The sequence below is a fragment of the Cricetulus griseus genome, chromosome 2 (genome assembly GCF_003668045.3).
Source record: "Cricetulus griseus strain 17A/GY chromosome 2, alternate assembly CriGri-PICRH-1.0, whole genome shotgun sequence".
Taxonomy (NCBI): domain Eukaryota; kingdom Metazoa; phylum Chordata; class Mammalia; order Rodentia; family Cricetidae; genus Cricetulus; species Cricetulus griseus.
In genome coordinates, this window is record NC_048595.1 from 129986126 (window position 1) to 130006605 (window position 20480).

The window sequence follows — 20480 nt, forward strand, 5'->3', positions numbered from 1 at the left end:
GTTCATTTTATTTTGTAACCCATCAAGATCAATCAAAGCCATCTATGTGACTGTGGGTTTGGAGCTGTCCAAACCTAGTAGAGCCTAGTAGGCTCAGCAGTGGGTATGCAACTAAAGACAGTGACTCTCACTTCCCAGAATTTATTGATAGCCAGTAGTTCAGAGGGGAAGGGTAGAGCCTCACAAACTCTCCACATTCCTTTACTAATTGTTGATAGAGCTGATTGTGGGGCCCAGCTCAGGTAACTATAATTCATGTTACTAATTGTAGTGGTTACACCCAGTCTAGGGAATGATGTTTTGTAGCCTTTTACCTATAGTCTAGTTCTTACATATTTCCTGCCTCCTGTGCTGTGATGTTTCCTGGGCCTTAGAGGGTAGGTATAAGTGACATTTTTAGGGCTGGGCTCCATTTGGGGTAGTACTGTTTTGTTTTCTCATTTGGTTGTTTTTTGACAGCTTATATTTTATTCAGATAGCAGTCTTATTCCACGTGGTCCAAGAACATTTAAATAAGAACTCAAATAAAATCAGGTGTTAAAGATTGGTTTTTAAACATCATAGCCAGTGATGCCTCATTTGTCTATGATCTCTCCAATGTAAAACCATATGGCTACCAAGCCATTCAGCATAGCTTCTTTAAATGCAAGGGTTTGAAGCTGCCAGTTTTAGCACTTTGAATTTTTTCTTTTCATATTCTGAATAGCTGGAGTGAACTAAGCAGGGGTTGGGGGAACCAGGTCAACCTTGGCACTTGTCAAAATGTGGCCAATCCAGGCTTTAAGTAAGTCATAGCAGCATTTACCAGTGCTGGGACCTTCTCTGTAAAGTTATAGATGAATTTGGCTGTGGTCTACAGAGGAAGGACAGTATCATTTCTAATAGCAGAAAGTTGTAAAAATTAGAATACCCATTAACAGGAAATATGTTAAATATTGGTGCTTCTACACAATGGAATAAATTGTAATGGTTTAAAATAACCTAGTTCTAGAGTTGTTTGTGGAGTAAGAGTACAGAAAAAATGCCCTGGCTGTTCATTTTAATCCATTCATTAACTACATGACATTAAATTTTAAGTAACAAGGCTCTTTGAACTTTAAACAATTTAGAAAGCTTGTTAGAGTTATTTTTCAGGAAAGAGATCAATAGACATACACAGCCAAGTGAAGGAATTTGGCTATCATAAGGAATATGGGTGCTTGAGATGAAAAAGAAATAATTTAACTGAGGGAGGGAAAAGTAAGATAATTTGGGAACTGGTCTCTATGGTATACAGAAGGAATAACATTATAGAGATGATAGGATATTCTGAAAATTGAGAGATGTTTGTCAACATAAAATATTATTCATTCTCCTCCTTTTCCATCGGTCATAACTTTTCTTCATAAATTAGAAAATGTAGTATATCATAAGCATGCTGTTGGTGTTTAGATTAATGAAGAAAAATAAACTAGAGAATGCAGTATTTCATGAGCATGCTGCTGGAGTTTAGACTGATGAAGAAAAATGAAAATCAGCCAGAGGGAGAATATTTCTTGGAGGACGCAGCCAGTGTTGGAAACAACACCAATGTTGTTTCCCACTAAGTCCACACCTACACACCATGGGTTGCACTAATCATGCTTAGTGGGAAACAAAAAATAAGACAAGAGGCTAGCAGACAGGGTGTTGGGGGTTATGGTGGGAACTGGAGAGGGGAAATGGAGACTAAGTGATGGTATTTCATTGTGTATGTGTGAAATGCTCAGAGAATAAAAATATGTAAATAAAAAAGCTTTACTTCCATCAAACAAACACAGACAAAACCTCCCTTATGCTCTTCCTGCACATCAACATGGTTCCTTTACTTTCAGGACTGAAGTGTTTGTCCCTTTTGCAGCTCTTTCTTAAAGAGGTGAGTCATGGAAATGAATATTGTCTGGATGCTGTGTTTAAGTGATCTTTCCAAACTGCAACATGCCCAATGGGGATGTAAAGTGGGTGCATTAGTTAAATTTTTCCATCAAAATCTTAGTTCAGAGACTATACATTCTCAAGACAAATGTGGTCAAAAGATGTCATGAAGAGATCTGTGTGCCTAAGGAGAAATTTTTTTATATCTTGTTCCATACAAACAAGAGCCTTGAATGTTAGCCATAAGAACTGCTTACAAGGTTTGTTAAAACTGATTTCTGGACCTCAAGCTCCACACACAGAGGCCATGAACTCATGTTTCTTATAACCCATGTGATGCTACCCCTGGACTGTATTTGTAGGTAGCAGAGTATAAAAAGCACCACCAAGACACCACCCCTATCTAACACTATCTAGTTAGAGAGACCATCACTGCTGCCCTAAAGTGACTGAATCCTAACATTTCCTTATGAGATTTCAGATGTTCTAGAACTGTCTTTATTATAATTTACTTAATGCTTTATACTGTCATTTTGTTTGGATATTATAAACCTTTATTATTATATCATAGAGAAAAACAGTACCATTCCTTCTGTATAGAAATTCTTTTTTTCAAGATAAAAGTTACAAATAATTATAAAACTCTTGCTGAATATTGTTTGTGAAGTTCTGGCCTCAAATTCTATTCATCTTTAGTGAGGTTGATTAAAATTAAGAGCACAGAGAATTGACACAGAAGTAAGCCATCCTCCTTTACTTAACAAGAAAGTTAAAAACCAACAGGACAAAAACCTTACTATGTGGCTCAAATGAGACAAAGTTTTGAATCTGTTGACTTTGGAAAAAACTGTACTTACCATTATCTGTATTTGCATACATTTTGGGAAGTAGGACTTACAGGGAGCATCTTGTCCCCTTCACCATTCATTAGTTATTTAAAAAGTGCCTGCTTTACACCAGGCTTTGTTCTATGCTGACTAGTTATATTCAGCAGCATTGCCCCTCCCCTCAAAACACAGACAGGCAAAGATCAAGTTCAGGTCACAGTGAAAATCATCTGCTGAAATGAGGATTCTATGAAAGGAGGAGCTCATGGCAGATCCATCTTGATCCTTGACACCACTGTCTTACTGGTCAGTATGTGTGTTCATGCAGTTTGTAAGACTGTGACAAAGGGTGACATTACAGATACCTTCCTTACAGTAAATCACTGGAGAAAAATGGGTGGGTGGTAAACATGTACCTACAGACAAGGGCTCACAAACGCACTATGAATTATAGACTGTAGCAAATGGTGAGACTAAGGCAAAGTTCAACTTTTCTACATATATCAGTACAAAAGTCCATTGAGGACATCAGTATTCTTTTTTCTGAGACAGGGTTTCTTTGTGTAGCCTTGGCTGTCCTGGAACTCACCAAGATCCGCCTGCCTGTGCCTCCCGAGTGCTGGGATTAAAGGCGTGTGCCATAGCTGAGGGCATCACTATTTCTAAAAGGTAACTTTAAGTACACACACACAGGAGAGGGAAATGGGGGTGCTGGAGAGCAAAACCAATTTTAAAACAAAACAAAAAACCTACTCATTTTCCCCCAAATTAAATCTTTTTGTTATTGTTTATTTCTGACAATCCAGGCTGGCTTTGCAATTGTTAGGAAGTTGAGGTTGTCTCTGAACTCCTCTGTCTCTTTCAATTTCCAAAGTTTTAGGATACCAGGTGTGTGCCATCATACCTAAGTTTTTATTTTAATATTTTAAAAAGAATTTAACAGACAACTCATAAGTCCAATTAATTTTTATTTTTCCTTATAAATTTATGTGTTTCTGAAAGTCTCAAAAAAGTTATACCATGGGTTAATGCCATTTTAAAATGGAATTTAAATTGTTTAAATTTTTTTTCCTTTTATGTGTATGAGTTTTGCCTGCATGTAAGTGCACTGTGTATGTGCCTGGTGCCTGTAGATGCCAGAAGAGAGTTAGATACCCGAATTGGAATTACTGATGTTTGTGAGCTGTTGTATGGGTACTGGGAACCAAACCTTTGTCCTATTCAAGAGCAGCCAGTGCTGAGTCATCTGTCCAACCCTGGTGCTTAAATTCTTATTTTAAATGGGGATATTTCATTGCCTAAATGCCATCTAAATCCTTTTATTCTTTATTCATATTTTTCAGGTTCTAAGTCTAGTGCATCCCGAAAGTATATGCTTTCAAATTTATGCTGTTTCTTATTTTTTTGCAAACATTGTTAAACCGTTTTCAGAAAAAGGTATCACTTCTTGTAGGTTTCCTTGAGTGACATAAGCTAGCAGCCAAAAGAAAAGGGACTCACATTGCATTGTATCTTTATTGTTTGTAGTGAAGTTGGTGTGAACAGCTTAGAAAAAAAAAAAAAATAGAGCAGCTTGGCTACTGTGTGCTAACTGACCAGATGTGCACGATGAGGAGGAAGCTGAACCTGCAGCACGCCTCAGTGCGGAAACCATGCTGAGTTACAGAGAAAACAGCCACTCTAAGTAAGGAAGGGCCTCTACCCAGTCAGCATATGTTCTAGACAGGAGCAGGAAGCAGGCCATCAGGGGCACAGTGGTTGTTCACTCTGCTCAAAGAGGAGAGGTGGATAGACGGCCAGTGTTAACAAGAGATTGCTCTTTTCTTCTTTATACACCTTGTGCACCTGGAAATAACCTCCTAACAGTTTGTGAATAAAATTTAAAAATGAGTAACTCACTGGGGATCTGAACTCGGAATTTCAGGGTGGGACTACTGTATCACTGCTATGTAATGTCAAATTTCATTTTAGAGGAATAATGAAGCTCCGCAGATAAAGTGAGTTTGGAAATGTCTTCCATCAGAAACAAAGGCTACCTTAAGGCACTGGTATATTCAAGAAAAATGTAATTATTACATAAAAAGGTTCAAGTAATGAAACTGACATAAAAAACTGAACTACACAGCATAATGCAAAAGTTTTACTTATATTAATTTAAAAAAAAATACTGCAATGCCATGGAAGGAGACATACTTATCTCATCCAAAAAACCTTCAGGGAAGCAACTAATACTCATGTTTTTATACAAATATTATCCAGGTAACAGACATATAAATAACCATTTGTAAACTGACTTTCCTCTCAGAAAAGACTCACTTATAAGCTTTTATTTTGATGGAAATTTGAAGATGGTGTTCTGGAAACCACAGGCATTTCCGGGTAAGGCTGAAGTCCCATTTGCTTGTTATCTTTCAACTTCTGTACTATAACTTTGGCAAATTCTTCTCCTTGGATGTCAGTGGTGTCTAGTAACTGTCTGACTTTTGAGGTCCTTGTTGGTTTGGTGCTAATGAGTTCATAGTCCTCCTTCATGATCAAGTCCCGGGACAGAAGGGCATCCAGCGATTGGTTAAGGCAGGCTTCAGTCATCTGGCTCACAATGTCCTCTCTCTTGCTCTGGATCCACTGCTGGGCTATTCCAGGTTGCAGGCGCTCTTTGAAAGAGCAAGCATGAACAATTTACAATGATGACGAGTACAGACACAAGCAATGAGTATAATTCTTTGTAAAAATGAATAAGCAGAACGGACATTTCCACATGAGGGTGCCAGTATAAACAGTATTTTTTGAAAATGCTTATATTTTTCAGGAAGTATTCAGAGGCTTGAGTTTTATCTCCCATTCACCTTACTGAGCAAATACTGTATTTTTTTATATGCTGTTGTGGGGCAAAATGATTTTACTTTTTGTTTCCTTTCAAACATAAAGGATACAAGCATAGTTGATAAACAAAAATAGCTTCACCTTTACTAAGGTAGCAAGTGAGGCTTCATCTTAATACTTCCTTCCTAGTTAGATTCCTGGAGTGCACCTGGCCCTGTTAAGACAAGGGCAGCACGAAGTTGGAAATGCTTTCCTACTTAAATGTTTCTAGGGTAGGGAATGGAAACTAAGAAAGCTCATTATATGGTGAATTTACTCAGTGTGTTCGTGTAAGGTGAATACCAGCATTTGCAGTATATCTCACAGCATATACTTACCTGAACTTTTCGAAACGAAGAGTGGATTTATTATAGCCAAAGAGCACAGGGTGGGTCTGTGATCACAGAGGGCTGTCCTGTGTGATTCGGAAACGGCACCATCCCAGCTGTGATTTCCAGAACAGTGATGCAGCTTCGATGAAGAGCCATCTTGAGGTCCTCCTACAGAACATTTCATTAGGGGTAGGTAGAGTATTCACTAGATAGTCCTATCAGTAAAATATCAATGGGTGGCTCACACAGAAGGTAGGCTCCAATGGCCTTGGTTTCTCACTGTCATTGAAACTACTTCAGAAATTCAATTCTGCAAATAAGTTAAGTATTTTGAATTACATTTATTTGTGTGTGTGTGTGTGTGTGTGTGTGTGTGTGTGTGTGTGTGTGTGTATGCATGCGGTCAGAGAAGGTAACTTTCTTTTCTACCACATGAGTCCTGATGATCAAGCTCAGGTTGTAGGCCTGGCTAAAATCACTCTGCCCATAGTCATCTCGCCAGCTCTGCAAACACTTTTTTGTCGAACAAGCATTTACACAGAATAGTTGTTTTTTTTATTGCTTTATTTTATTTTATTTTATTTTTTACCACTGTTAGTGCTTGTTGTTCTATGCTTATAAGTCATAAAATTTCCTTTCTTCTCATAACCCATTACTTCTTCCCGGTGAACTCCTCCCTTTCCAGTTTAAATGTGTCTTATGTATGTTTGTCAGATCCATAGACATTCTTTACTTTTTTCTTTCAGATTTTTTTAATTTGAATTAGAAACAAGATTGTTTTACATAACAATCCCAGTCCTCTCCTCCCCTACCCCCCCACTAAAACCCTACCTATCACAATTCCTTTCTGCTCCCCTGGATGGTGTTATCAGAGTCTATCATATCCTTTGGGATAGGGTCTAAGCCCACCCCCGGATACATAAACTTTTAAGTGCAATAAATCTGTATTTGACATGTTTTCTTTGTCCTCTAGAAAACAATTCCAGTGCTCCAACTGTTTATCTCTCCTATTGTAGGGGAAGCTGTAGCCACGCCTACTTAGGTCGCTCTGTAAGTAAGGCTTTTCCCTATTAAATACCCTTATATTTCTACCTGACTCGGTTTTGGTAATTTCCCACTATATCCTTTCAAGTAATTTCTGTAATTGTCTTTCCATCATTATTGAACACACTGCCTCTTCAACACTCTGTACATCACCCCGATAGGCACTGATGGTATCTCAGACAAACAAAAAATAAAAAAAATTAAAATCGTAACTATCATCCATCTTAACCCTAACCACCACTTCAGTTCTTGGTTGTGGCGGCTGTGCTGGTTTCCTGGCTCAACAACTTACACAGCTTCATCTATTCTCTCTTAGCTCAAGTGAGAAGTCAAAGCATCTGTGTATTACCTAATCTCTCACACTGCCCTTCTCTCTTTCACTCCTCACTGTCCTTTTTACTCCAAGTTTTCTTTCCTTTCCCAAGTAGCCTCTAAGGGCCAGCATAATGGCTCAGTGGGTCAGAGCACATGCTACACCTGAATTTGATTCCCAGAGTCCACAGTGGAAGGAGATAACTAACTCCCAAAAGCTATCTTCTGACCTCTACATGTGCATGTGGCATGTGTGGCTCTGTGTGCTGCCCTGCCACCTCACACACACACACAAACAATAAATACAAATAAATTTCAAAATATCGGATATATTCCAGACTGGAGGAGCAAAAATTCTTATTTTATACCCTTCTTCAAGAATCAAGTCCTACTGAGTTTAAAAGCCTGAATTAGCTTAGCTGAGTGCAGAAATTCTTTTTCTTAAAAAACAAACAAAAAAACAAAGCTGCATAAGTGTTTTGTTTGGAATATACATCTGAGCACTGTGCATGCTTGGTGCTTACGGAGGTCAGAATAGGGTAGCAGATCCTCTGGAACTGGAGTTGTGACAGTTCTGAGACACTGTGTGGGTGCTGGGAATCAAATCTAGGTCCTCTGGAAGAGCAGTAAGTGCTCTTTACCACTGAGCCATCTCTCTAGGCCCTAGGCATTCTTGATATGACTGTGATCCTCCTTTCCTCCTTTTTTTTTTTTTAACTCTTCTTATTCACTCTATTTACCGACATAATAAATTGCTCACTGTTATTTGTTTCCTTGTTCTAGACTCATAATCTTCTTTTTCATGGACTGTCTATCTGTTGTAACTAGACGTCAGCATCTAGCCAGAAGTAAAGTCTTCATGTTGACTTTGTATGGCAGAGTGATATGAAAGTGTTCATTAGAGAGCCTGGCTTTAATCAATAAATCTTGGATCCCCTAGTTACTTGCTGTGTGATCCAGAGGGTTCAGAATCTGTAAAACAGGGACTAACTAGCTCCCTCACACAGCTATAAAAGTCCTTGGTTGTGTCTTGTTCCCTGTAGCTAAAATATAGTTACTATGGCAACTTAGAAACATTACACTTTCTTCTTGTGAGATTAAGAAAAAACCCCTTTCCATCATGATCACAGAATTACTTCAATATAAATGTATTTGCTCATTATTCCATCGTTACTTTCACATATATAGAATTGTTACTTAAAAAAAAAAAGTGGAACACGAATGCAAATGAAAAAACGTGTTCCATGCACACCACTGTTTGCCAATGACATGACCTTGAAAGAAAGTAGAAAAGTTGTGTAACCATTCTGATTAGGAAACTGGCATACCAGATAAAAAATCTTTGTCTTGAGGAGCTGACAGGGACCTGGAGGTTCCAGGAGAACCGGTATTTCTGGATAGCAGAGAGGAGCCACATGATTCCTGAAGTAAACAGAGGACCAGGTTGAGGAGAGCTGTATAAGTAGAAGTTTATAGGAAGGTATCATCCTTAAAGTTACATAGCTACAGCTTCTAAACTGTACTTGCCTTTGCCTTATTAAAAACCAAGACCTGGAACTACTATAAATTATAGTTTACAGAGCCAAAGAAGTAAGATGGAAAGCAATCACAAATGCATGCAATTTCTTTTTTGCCTCCATCTATACTAGGGACTAAAGCTAGGGTCTCACAAATGCTAACTGAGTGCTCTACCACTGAGCTATATCCCCAACCTCTAAATTTAATTTCTTTTAAAAAAATACATTTTATTTTTATTCATTTTACATACCATCCACAGTTCCCTCAGTCCTCCCCCTCAGAAAGGGTAAGGCATGGGGAGTCAACAAAGCCTCCCCCGCCATATCCCCAGCATCCAGGCTGAGCAAGGCATCCCACCATATGGAATGGGCTTGAAAAAGCCAGCTCATGTACTAGGGATACATCCCACTGCCAGGGGTCCCACAAACAGACCAGGTTACAAAACTGTCACCCTCATGCAGAGGGCCAGCATAAACTGGGGGTGGGGGACAGTAAAGGTGAGGGGATGGGGGAGTAGAACATAAATTTAATTTCTTTATCAACTCGAGGGGAAGGGCTACGGCAATAGTATGCACTCGAAATAACTATTGACCCTACCCGATTCAAGGACCTGTTCAGTGGCTATAATGGTGAATTAGATGTGTGGTTATCTCCTGACTTAAAGCAAATACTTGTTCTCTGGTTCTTTCAACACAAAGGGATGGAAAACCCTTGGAAAAACCATGGAGATCTTCACTCCTTGCTCTGTCATGGACTAGCTTACTGCCTTTCAACAATGCATTGAAACACTCTGGCTTCCAGGTTCCATAAAAAATTAGCATATACTCAAGGATCAATTTAGATAGTTTATATAAAAGTGATCTGAAACTTGGGATGCATTGGGCCAGTGAGGTGCTTCAGTCTAAAGGGGCTTCTGCCAAGTGGATGACCTCAATTGGATCCTTGGGAACCACATAGCAACAGAGAGAATGATTCCTGCAAGTTATCCTTTGAACACACACGTATACACACACGTACACACACAGTAAACAAATGTAGACCCTCCTATGTGCTGTGCTTTCATGCTGTCTTGAATGTACTAGTATGTTCATGAATCTGTGAAGTGGACATATAATCTTAAAATGGTTCAATTAAAGAAACACCTCTGGGAGAGCAACAGGAATTTCTCTTACTTACTATGAGGCGGTGACATTATCACCAATGGTTTACCTGTACACTACCCTAGAGCATTTGAGGATAACGCTGAGTGGGGTTTCAGGTTAGAGACTGTCATGGCTACCTAATAAATTATAAATGCTCCCTGGACTTTCGTTTCCCATCTGTAGAAAATGGGGTCAGACTACATGGTTTTTTAATATTCTTCTCACATTCAATTTAGCATAAATAATATGTATATTTGTACCTCTTGTGGAGGATGGCTTGTAGGTATGTTCATTGATAAATCCACTTTCTTATCACATAAGTGAATAGTACTGGATGCACTCTGAATCTGGAGAGAACACACACATGTATGTGCTTTAATGGGAAGTGACTTAGACATTACAGAAGTAAAGTACAATCTACTTCACATGTTTTCTGTTCACACAAAATTCAATGAAAACCAATCTAAATCATTTGTGAATATATAACTTAATTGGGTAGAGACAGTGTACAACAAGAAATGCTTAGGGAACAGACTTCATCCTGCCTCCTATTAATTGGTTGATTTCAGTAAATATTATCTCTCAAGAGTCTTGCAGCTTCATCTTTAAAGCAATACCTACAAACAGGATTGTTGGTTAAAAGCAGGTACCTCATTTTGCTGTATCTTCTACCTATCCATAATTGCTATTAAGCAAAAGTATACTTCAAGCACTATGCTCTAAGTCCTATTACTGTTTTTACTGTATGGATAAGAACCCAAGGTTGGCACAATGTAAAGGTGGTGGTGTGTTACTATGGATGGGGAGTCATGATCAGTTTCAGAGCTAACTTACCCATGCTGGCTCTGAGCTCACACTGTAGCCCAGACACACCTTGAATCTGCAATCCTTCTCTCTTAGCCTATCCAAATAGATGAGATTACAGGATGGTACCACCAGGTCCCTACTCATCTAGTTTTGCTTAGAAAGAGATGAGAAAAAGAGAAACTTGTAAGGAGAGAATAGGAAAAGAAAAGACAAGACAAAAGGAAACAGTCTTGGAAGTTTGTATGGACATTGGTAACTCTGGAAAAGGCTGTATCCAACCCCAAATGGGGGAGTTGGAGAAGTTATGAAAAGAATTCAAAGAATTCATTTTTAGGTCCTCTTAAAACTTGTATATAATAGTATTATGATTCATCTTTAAGTTTGATTATGGGTGGTTGTTTTGTTTTTTACATACTAATCTTTAAATGAAAAGTTATGCTAGTAGGTCCCATAAACCAGGAGGGGGAAGCTAACTGTAAGTTAGTAAGGAACTGCAAATCATGCTTGTTCATTGCCCAAGAGTTTGGCTAGCTGGCAGTTTTATTATCATATATGAAGTGCAACTTAATGAATCCTAGTGAGTGCTAGCCTATGCTGACTGTGCTCTAAGGAACTACAGCTGCTGTGTAAATCCTCAGCTGTGCTGATCCATGTGGTCTACATTGATCACACAATTGCCCTCGGTTATTCACATGAATGTCTCTGACAGTTTAGTCTCTACAACGTGAAGTATTTGAGTGGGAAAAGATAATAAAACCAAGCAAAGAAGTACAACTTGGGGGCTCAAATATAAGATAAACTAGGCTACTGTTTTACCTGACAATAAATTTCAGGAAAAGTCAAGTAAGTTAAAGAAGAGCAAGAAGTCATCTCCTGCAGGTACTAACACTTAGCACAACTAAATATAGACTAGCACATATCACATGTACTTACAGTGAGTGACTCAGGGGGCTGCTGTACACAGGCCCTCAGCACTCATTCTAAATTCACATTTGACATGCCGAGAATTCTGAAATTGTGAAATCTGAAGGTGGCTCATTCAAATAAAATGGAAATACCCATCAGCGACAAAGAAAAGGTAGTAATCATGGCCCTTGTAAATTCTCCCACCTCCAAACTCTAGCCTGGATCTGGCAAACTAAATTAAAACTTCATGAATAACAAACATACAGCTGTTTACAATTCTAAGTTACAAAATGTCAAAGGGAGATTTACCTTTGTTTTTTTTAGCTGAATAACAGCTTCAAGAAAAGTTATGTCTTCAAATGTTCTCAGAACCGGTTCAAGTTCTATTAAGCATTCTAAATAAGAAAAAACAAAACAACAAAAACAAAAACTCAACAATTTTAAGTTCAGATTACTTCCAATAATTACACTGAAATGTTAACATAAGGCTCCATCATGCCAATCATTCACTAAAGTGATTACATCCAACTGCCTTAAGAATTCTTATTGCTGGCATAAACAGACATGACAGTCAACAGAGCAGAGTCAGTAGCTTAAAAATGAACCATTACAATTTTGGTAAACTGATTTTCAAAGGACGGCCTTAAGTTCCACAAGGCAAAGACAGTCTTTTAAAGACAGTCTTTTAAAATAAACTATACTAAGAAATTTAGATAGCCACAAAAAAAAAAAAAACAGGTCATTTATACCCTTACCATACACCATACACAAAAATTAACTCAAAATTGGATCATTCACTTAAATATAAACAGGAGAAAATGTTCAAAACCTGAGTCAGGGAAATTTCTTAGATATAATATCAAAAATATGATTCATAAAAACCTGACAACTGGACTTCTAAAAACAATTTTGAAAACTGTACTCTAGAGAAAAGTCACTCAAGAAAAAAAGAAAAGCAAAGCCATAGAATAGGGTAGGAGAGATGCACTAAGAATTCTACAGGTTGGGTCAGCAAGATAGCTCAGTGGGTAAAAGTACTGGCTGTGCAAATCTGACTTTAGTTTGACCCCCATCACCATGGTGGAAGGAAAGAAACAAGTCTTCAAAGTTGCCCAGTGATCACTGATGGATTATTCTTACACACACACACACACACACACACACACACACACACACACACACACGGAAAGAGAGAGGGAGGGAAGAAGAAGGGAGGGAAAACAAGAACAGAAATAATACATGTAAAATTAATTGTCCTTGTCTGCACCTCTAATTAACTTTATAGATATCAGCATCAGTCTTCTGTTCTCACATCTCCATTGACACTGCATGTGGGGGCTGCAGAGATGCTCAGTTGGTTAAGGGCACATACTGGCCCGGCGTTGGTGGTGCATGCCTTTGATCCCAGCACTAGGGAGGCAGAGGTAGGCGGATTTTTGTGAGTTGGAGGCCAGCCTGGTCTACAAGAGCTAGTTCCAGGACAGCCTTCAAAGCCACAGAGAAACCCTGTCTTGGGACCCTCCCATACCCTCCAAAAAAAAAAAAAAAAAAAACCCAAAAGAGCACATATTGTTGTTCTTGCACCCAAGTTTGGTTCCTAGGACCCATATCCAGCAGCTTACAACTACCTGCAACTCCAGTTCCAGAGAGATGTAATGCCTCTGGCCTCAGCAGGCACCTGTACTCACATGTACATACCCACATACACACATATACACACATAACACAAAATTAAAAACAAAATCTTTCAAATAAAGAAGCTACATTTGTATGGGTTAGCAATGACACCAGTATGAGAAAAATCTTTCATTCTTTTTTTTTGAGATTAGGACTTGAACATTTATTCCTGAAGTTGGCCTCAAACTCTTGAGTTCAACAGGTTCTCCTACTTTAACCTCTGCTACTGCACTAGCTGAAGTCTTGCTTTCATGACTTATAGGAAGACATGACTGACCACTTCCTCCTTGAAGCATTCCTGCTGGCTCCTTCCTAGACGTAAGAGACCACACTGTGTATTTCTTTCCTTGCAATCTATTTTCTTTTTCCTTTGTACAATTTCTAAGAAATGCCTTGGAGGTCTAATATGGATATTTTGTTCTTTGCTGTCAGGCTAAATTCTCTATCTAGGGTGACCTAATCTTGATTACTTGTGAGTTGGTGACACTTGATTTTATATCATAAATCCTAGATTCTTCCCTGGATAAAAACATTTATGTGCTATTACAGTAGTAATAGTAATTGTAATTCCTTCTACTTGTTGGCTACATGAATCATGCCTGTATGATTAGGCATACACACTCAGCAGTATTGGAGGGTTTCATTATTTTAGGGGCCAAAGTTATTATCTGTCTTTTTTTTACTGTAGTTGTCTCAATAGGCTTGGATTGGTATCTCAGTGTTTATATTTCCTAGTGATGTGAATCCCCTTTCATATGCTTTTTAGCCAATTGTATATTATCTTTGATTGATGAAATTCTAATATCCTACAATTTTTGAAATTATTATTTGTCTTGTTATTGAATTAGTCAAAATTCTTTTTATTTCCAGACACAAGTCCTTTCAATAGGTATATGACATGAAAATATATCCCCACCACCTGTATCCTGTCGTTTCAGTAGTTTATTTTTGCAAGTGTGCGTATGTGTGATGTGAACATACTGTATGCATGTTTGTATGTTTGTGTAACTGCAAAGGCCTTGATTGCCCTTCACTTTATATACTGAGGCTGGGTCTCTCACTTGCACCCAGAGCTCTCCATTTTGTCTAGTCTAGCTAGTCAGCTTGTTCTGGGGACCCCATCTCCATCTCCCAAGTGCTGGGATTACAGGCAGGCTGTACACCTGCACGGCGCATGGGATCTATAATGTGGGTGGCAGGAATACAAACTGGTCCTCAGGCCTGCATGGCAAGCACTTTCTCCTCTGCGCCAGCTCCACAGCCTGGTAATTCAGAGTATGAAGTTCTAAGTTTTTTAAGTTCAATTTCCAAGTTTATTTATGAAAACTTTTAGATCCTTTGGATTCAAATCTAAGAACTCTGCCTAACCAAGGTCTTAAGATTTTCTTCTGTTTCTATTTAGAGGCCCCATCTGCTCTTTCTCTGAAATGTATCTTAATTCTGAGTAATTTTTCTCTGACCAGAATTATCACCTTAATTAGACAATTACTGAGGGAGTTTCCTAACTGCTTTTTTGTTCTTCTCTGGCCTCCCCTAGTTACTTCCCCATACAGCAGTCACGAGTGGTTTTGACCGAAGCTTAAATTAGATCACATTGCTTCCAGAAGAAGACATGTGAATGGCTTTTCACTGTCTTGGGATAAAGGTCTGGGAGTGGCAAGCAGCCACTCCCTTGTCCTTTAAGGCATCTTTACCATTATCTTTGTTCACTATGCTCTAGCTACATGGCTGTCTCTTTTTTTCTTCTTCTGGTCTCAGAATCTTTATTCTGTATGTTTTCTTTGCTGGACTGCTCTCCTTAGTCCGTACATGACTGGCTCTGCTTCAAGCATCAAACAGCAGCACAAACACAAGCTCCTGAAAGCCCACACCTCAGTGCATCCCTGCACTTGTTTTGTTACAGGACTGACTTCACAATCAGGTCTCATTTATTTACTCTTTCTCTAGAAGAGGATTGAACTGAGATGCTGTGCTTATTCTCTGCTCCTGTGCTCACCCATGAGGAGACAGCACAAGGCAGGTGTGCACAATGTGAACAGAGTGTTACACCTACCAAACAACTTCACTTTTTGGTTAGGAAGTCTTTTCTAGAAGCCATTATCTATATATGAATGCAAAAAATAACAAGAGCAAAATATAATTTACGTAACAGTATCATGATAGGATAATTTTTCAAGGAATATTTATAGCATATGAACAATTTCTATAATTCAAAGGCCCAGATTAAAACTGTTTACTCACTCAAGAAAGATGGTCTTTCATCCGGGTTTTGTGCCCACCCACTTTGTATCAGGGAGATCATGAGACCTCGATGAGGTATATCAAATGGCAAATTCTCCTCACTGGTGTCAGGCCGATGTCCCTGCGACACACTATACATGATCTGCAAAGGATTGGTGACCTCTGTCAAAACAAATACATTTCATTAACTGGAAAGATGTGATGCTAACCAAATAAAAAGGAGGCTATGGTAAAATGTGAGCCCAAGTCATAACGCCCCTTTCTGTAAGAGGACATATCTCCCAGCCAGTGTGAGACCTGTGCACCTCTCATGGGATGTGAGAAGAGCGGAGCCAGGCAGGGCTCAGCAGAGCCTAGCACAGCCAACAAGGGACGGCAGTAATAGTTAATATGAATGAGAGATAAATGTTATCTGCTAACTATTGAAATGTTGAGGACATTCATTATAGAACAAGTTAAACACAAACTTAAAAATGTCCTAATATTAACCTAGGAATGACAAAGATTATTTTTCAACCTTTGTTGGACCTATAGAAGGAATAATAGTTAAATTTTCATACAGTTTTATAGCTAGCGTGGGTCTTGAAAATAGTAATAAAGCCAAGTGTGATGGCACAGGCCTTTAATCTTGGCACTTGGAAGGCAGAAGCAGGCAGATCTGTGAGTTCAAGGCTATCCTGATCTACATTCTACACAGCAGAGCTACATAGTGAGACCCTGTCTCAAAAAAGAAAAAAAAAAAGATAATAAATCTCACTTTGCAAAGAACAAAAATGAGGACTGGAAATTTTTGTGGCTTGACTACAAAAGAGTCAGAATTTAGATTTTTTTCTGATCCTTAAGCCAAATACCCTCTTCATACTGATCCTTAATTTACCATGCTTTGTAGTATGCAGTAGATGCTGGCAAACTGCTGTGTTTTTACACTGTGGTTTGTGTACCAAATGAATGGCAGGTATGTTTAGAATCTGATGAGCTTTAGATAGTTCTGAGTGTGCACCAATAACAGGATGTATTCTGGGATAAGGAAATCAAGAGCATACATACCTTCAAAAGGCTGTTTTCTTGATAACACTTCCCACATGATAATTGCATAGCTGTTTAAGTTAAAAAGTTATATATCATCAGCAAACTTTGTAGCAAAGCATTATTTAAAAATAAAACCATTTTTTAAGATGATAAGGTAATGAAATGTTCTATAAGAAATCACCATATACAGTCAGGATAGTGAATGCTCATGTATGTCTGAAAGGAAATTAATCTTTGCTTTAAAAAATTAAAAATTTTAATTAAAAATATGAAGTTACCACAATAATGGCTTAGTGATACATACCAGGATAAATATTTGTGATAACTAAGTTATTCTGAACACTCAGATAAAATATAACCTCTAATCTGATGTGCCTATTTTTCACACAAAATTGAGACCAATAACAGAAGATTGCCTAATATAGCGCCATTCTTCTGACTTTTTTTCTGGCTTCAATAGTCTTTTCATAGTGAAAGTATTTTGACAACAATTACATTTTTGGTTACAAATCACCTAGCTAAGGTGGTTAGAGTTTATATTTGAAATAAATGAGTAGAAAATAGAAATTCTGAGTTTCTTCAAATGAATTACATACTGAAAAAGGATATCTGAACTTTATTAAGTACCAGCACATTATCTTTGAGGAAAGTGAGGATTACAGAGAAAATCCCACCCAAACCAAGGAAAATTATTCTCATTTTTTCCCCTTACAAGGAATATAGTGCTTGGACATAGAAACATAATTTACATAAGTACAGTGAAATTAATCTGTTTTCAAATCCCTGATACTAATATTAAGGGGAAAAAATAAAGAACAAACAATAATTCAAGCCGCCAGAAAAACAATCAATGAAACTACAGAAATTAATAAGTACCCGTGAATTGTAACCTTAAATGAAAATGGCCATAATTCAACAATAAGGAGGCAGAGTTGACTGGATCAAGAAACAAGATCCTACTTTATGTTGTCTCTAAGAATCGTACATTATTGGTAAAGATAAAAGAATCTATTAAAAATCATCTGAGTAGTTATTCTGATGAAAGAGCCAACTTCTACACAAAGTTAGTCAGAAGAGAGAAAGGATAAATTCACCAAGAACTAACAGCTGTAAATGAATATGCAGCAAACTCTGGCACTCCCAAATTCATAAAACAGACTCATGGTTTGATTTGTGAAACAATAATAGTAGGTGATTTCAATCAGCCAATAGATATACCAACTAAGCTAAAAATCAATAAAGAAATCTCAGAGTTAAAGTACATCATAGATCATCGGATTGAGCCAGTATTTACTGAATATTCCATCCAATTGAAACAGAATACATGTTCTTTTCAGCAGCCCCCAAACCATCTCTAAAACAGACCACATTCTAGGCTACAAATCAAGTCTAAGCAAATACAAAGGAATCAATATCACCTCTTTTACTTGTTCAGCTCCTAGTGCAATGAAACAATAAATCAAAACACGGAAAGAAAATCTACAGAAACTATACAGATGCATGGAGACTGAAGAACGAACTCTTGAATTACCACTGAGTCATTCACGAAGTTAGAGAGGAAATTTAAAAGTTCCTAGAATCAAATGAAAACGAAAGCACAGCTTCAAGGTAAGAGGAACATTTGTACCTGTGAGTGCTTTATAAGTCAGAAAGATCTCAAGTGATAGCCCAACAAAGTACCTCAAGGTACTAAATAAAATGAACAACCTAGCTGGATGGTGGTAGTGCGTGCCTTTTGCACTTTGGAGGCAGGGGCAGGTGGATCTCTGAGTTCGAGGCCAGTCTGGGGTACAGAGTAAACTTCTAGGACTACACAGAGAAATCTTGTCTAGAAAAACCAAAAATAAATAAAACAAAACAAAACACAAGAACAATTCAAACTCGAAAGCACTGGATGGCAAGTAATAATAAAGATCAAGGCAGAACTTAATGAGATGGAGACAAAAACAAGAATATATGTTTGGTTGTGAGTCTACCCTTTAAGAGCTGAGCCATCCTTCCAGCCCGAGAACTATACATAGAGTCAATCAAAGAGTTGGCTCTTTGAAAACATAAATAAGATGGACAAACTTTTAGTTGAATAGCTAAAAGAAGAAGAGCCAAATTAATAAAATCAGAGATGAAAAGGGAAGTCTACATTTTTGTTTCCAATAAAATACAAAGATTTATTAGGAAGGACTTAGAAAACTCATTTAAAAAACAAAAAACAAAACTGGAAGATCCAGAAGACATGGTAAATTCTTAGATATATATGACCACCAAAATTATATCAACACACACACACACACACACACACACACACACACACACACACACACACACACACACATGATATCACAATGATGTCTCTTAACAAGGAAAATCTCAGAACCAGGTAGATTCACCATCAAATTCTATCAAGATTTTTGCTTCTTTTGCTTTTGGGAGAGACAGACTCTCCCTATGTAGCACTAGCTGTTCTGAAACTCACTCTGTTAGCGAGCTGGTTTGAACTCAGAAAGAGCTACCTGCCTTTACCTCCTGGATACTGGGATTAAAGGCACGCACCAATGGTTTTCTACACCAGTCTTCTTCCAACTGTTTTATAAGATGGAAAGGAAGGCAACACTACCAAACTCATTCCATGAAGCCAACATTGCACTGAAACCAACACTAGATAGGAAAACCATAGAAAAAGAAAACTACTGTGCAGTTTCCTCCATGAACATAAATGCATAAACTCTAAATAAAACTCTTGCAAATCAAATTCAAAAACACATCAAGCAGATCATATACCTTGACCAAGCTGGTTTCATCTCAGGTATGCAAGGTTGGTTCAACACTTGCAAATCAATCAGTGTAGTTCAGTGTGTAAACAGACACAATGAAAGAAACCACAAGATCTCTCAATCCAGGAAAAAACAAAACAAACAAAAAAACCAAACGGTCTGTCTTTATAGACTCAAACCATCTGGACTATGTAGTCTTCATGTAGCAGAAACAAATCCGTTCTGTTCCTTCTCACTGGGCACCTCACTTAGATGAACTAAGGATATACGGAAACAATGGAAGAAGAAACCTTCTTTGTACAATGACATGAATGTGACAGATACTTGTCCTAGATGCTCACTGACATGAACTGGCTGCCACAGATTTAATAAGGAGTAAAAAAATTCTTTTTTTGACAAAAGGGTTATATAAGCTGATTATGCAATTTTCTAGTCAAGACATATCATTTACTACTAAAACATCTTCATTTTTATGTTAATTTATTAAAGATAGCAAAAGTTGTTTGAAAGCGCTATAGCATGGATTTAAAATAATTTACATTCCTTGGCAGGTTAAAGAGACAGATGTGAATTACACATGAGGTAAAAGCTCCCACGCTATAATTCTGTGCATAATAAATTATCATCCTCCTTTACTCTGGCCAAAGAAGCAATATTAAAAACATTATGCTTAATTACTATACTGTGAGGTTATAATTAGCTGTAAATGAAACATAAAACCACAATTCTATTAAACACATTGGTTCACTGTATAAAGGATCCATCCATATATAAACATTAGGGATGATTTAAATAAAAACATCCCTAATAGGTTTAACAGTTTGTTTAACTCTCTTTAAAAGTGAGTAATGTATAAGTAATAGTGACTAAATGTTATAGACTCCTGTTTGCCCATGCTTTCCCAAGTAACTTACGCTGAAAACCTTTGAGCACTGCTACATATTCATAGGGAAAAATATATAACTTCATATCTTTAAACAACGTTGAAATCACTTAAAGCAAAAATGTCTAATTTGAAAAATATCAGCCATTGTGGTCTCTAATTTATTTTCATTATAAGTAATTAGAAGAAAATTTCATTATAAAATGTCGTTGGAAAATTTTGGCTGATTAATCTTATAT

At 37.7% G+C, this 20480-nt stretch overlaps 1 protein-coding gene and 1 pseudogene across 2 annotated transcripts in view; both read right to left on the reverse strand.

The window, feature by feature from the left end:
• Nucleotides 1-551: 551 nt before the first annotated feature.
• Nucleotides 552-2821, reverse strand: LOC113834376 (annotated as a pseudogene).
• A 1400-nt stretch (nucleotides 2822-4221) lies between these two features.
• The window catches only part of Ripk2 (receptor interacting serine/threonine kinase 2), a 30266-nt gene continuing 14007 nt past the window's right edge, over nucleotides 4222-20480 (reverse strand). Inside the window, exons 5-11 of one of the 2 annotated variants that reach the window (XM_027403566.2) lie at nucleotides 16609-16658; nucleotides 15562-15723; nucleotides 11953-12038; nucleotides 10191-10277; nucleotides 8599-8692; nucleotides 5921-6082; nucleotides 4222-5374 (exon numbers count right to left, since the gene is read on the reverse strand). In XM_027403566.2, the coding sequence (XP_027259367.1) occupies nucleotides 5037-5374; nucleotides 5921-6082; nucleotides 8599-8692; nucleotides 10191-10277; nucleotides 11953-12038; nucleotides 15562-15723; nucleotides 16609-16658 (979 nt within the window). In that variant the 3' untranslated portion in view covers nucleotides 4222-5036. The remainder of the gene's footprint in view (nucleotides 5375-5920; nucleotides 6083-8598; nucleotides 8693-10190; nucleotides 10278-11952; nucleotides 12039-15561; nucleotides 15724-16608; nucleotides 16659-20480) is intronic. The other variant, XM_027403565.2, reaches the window with a different exon arrangement.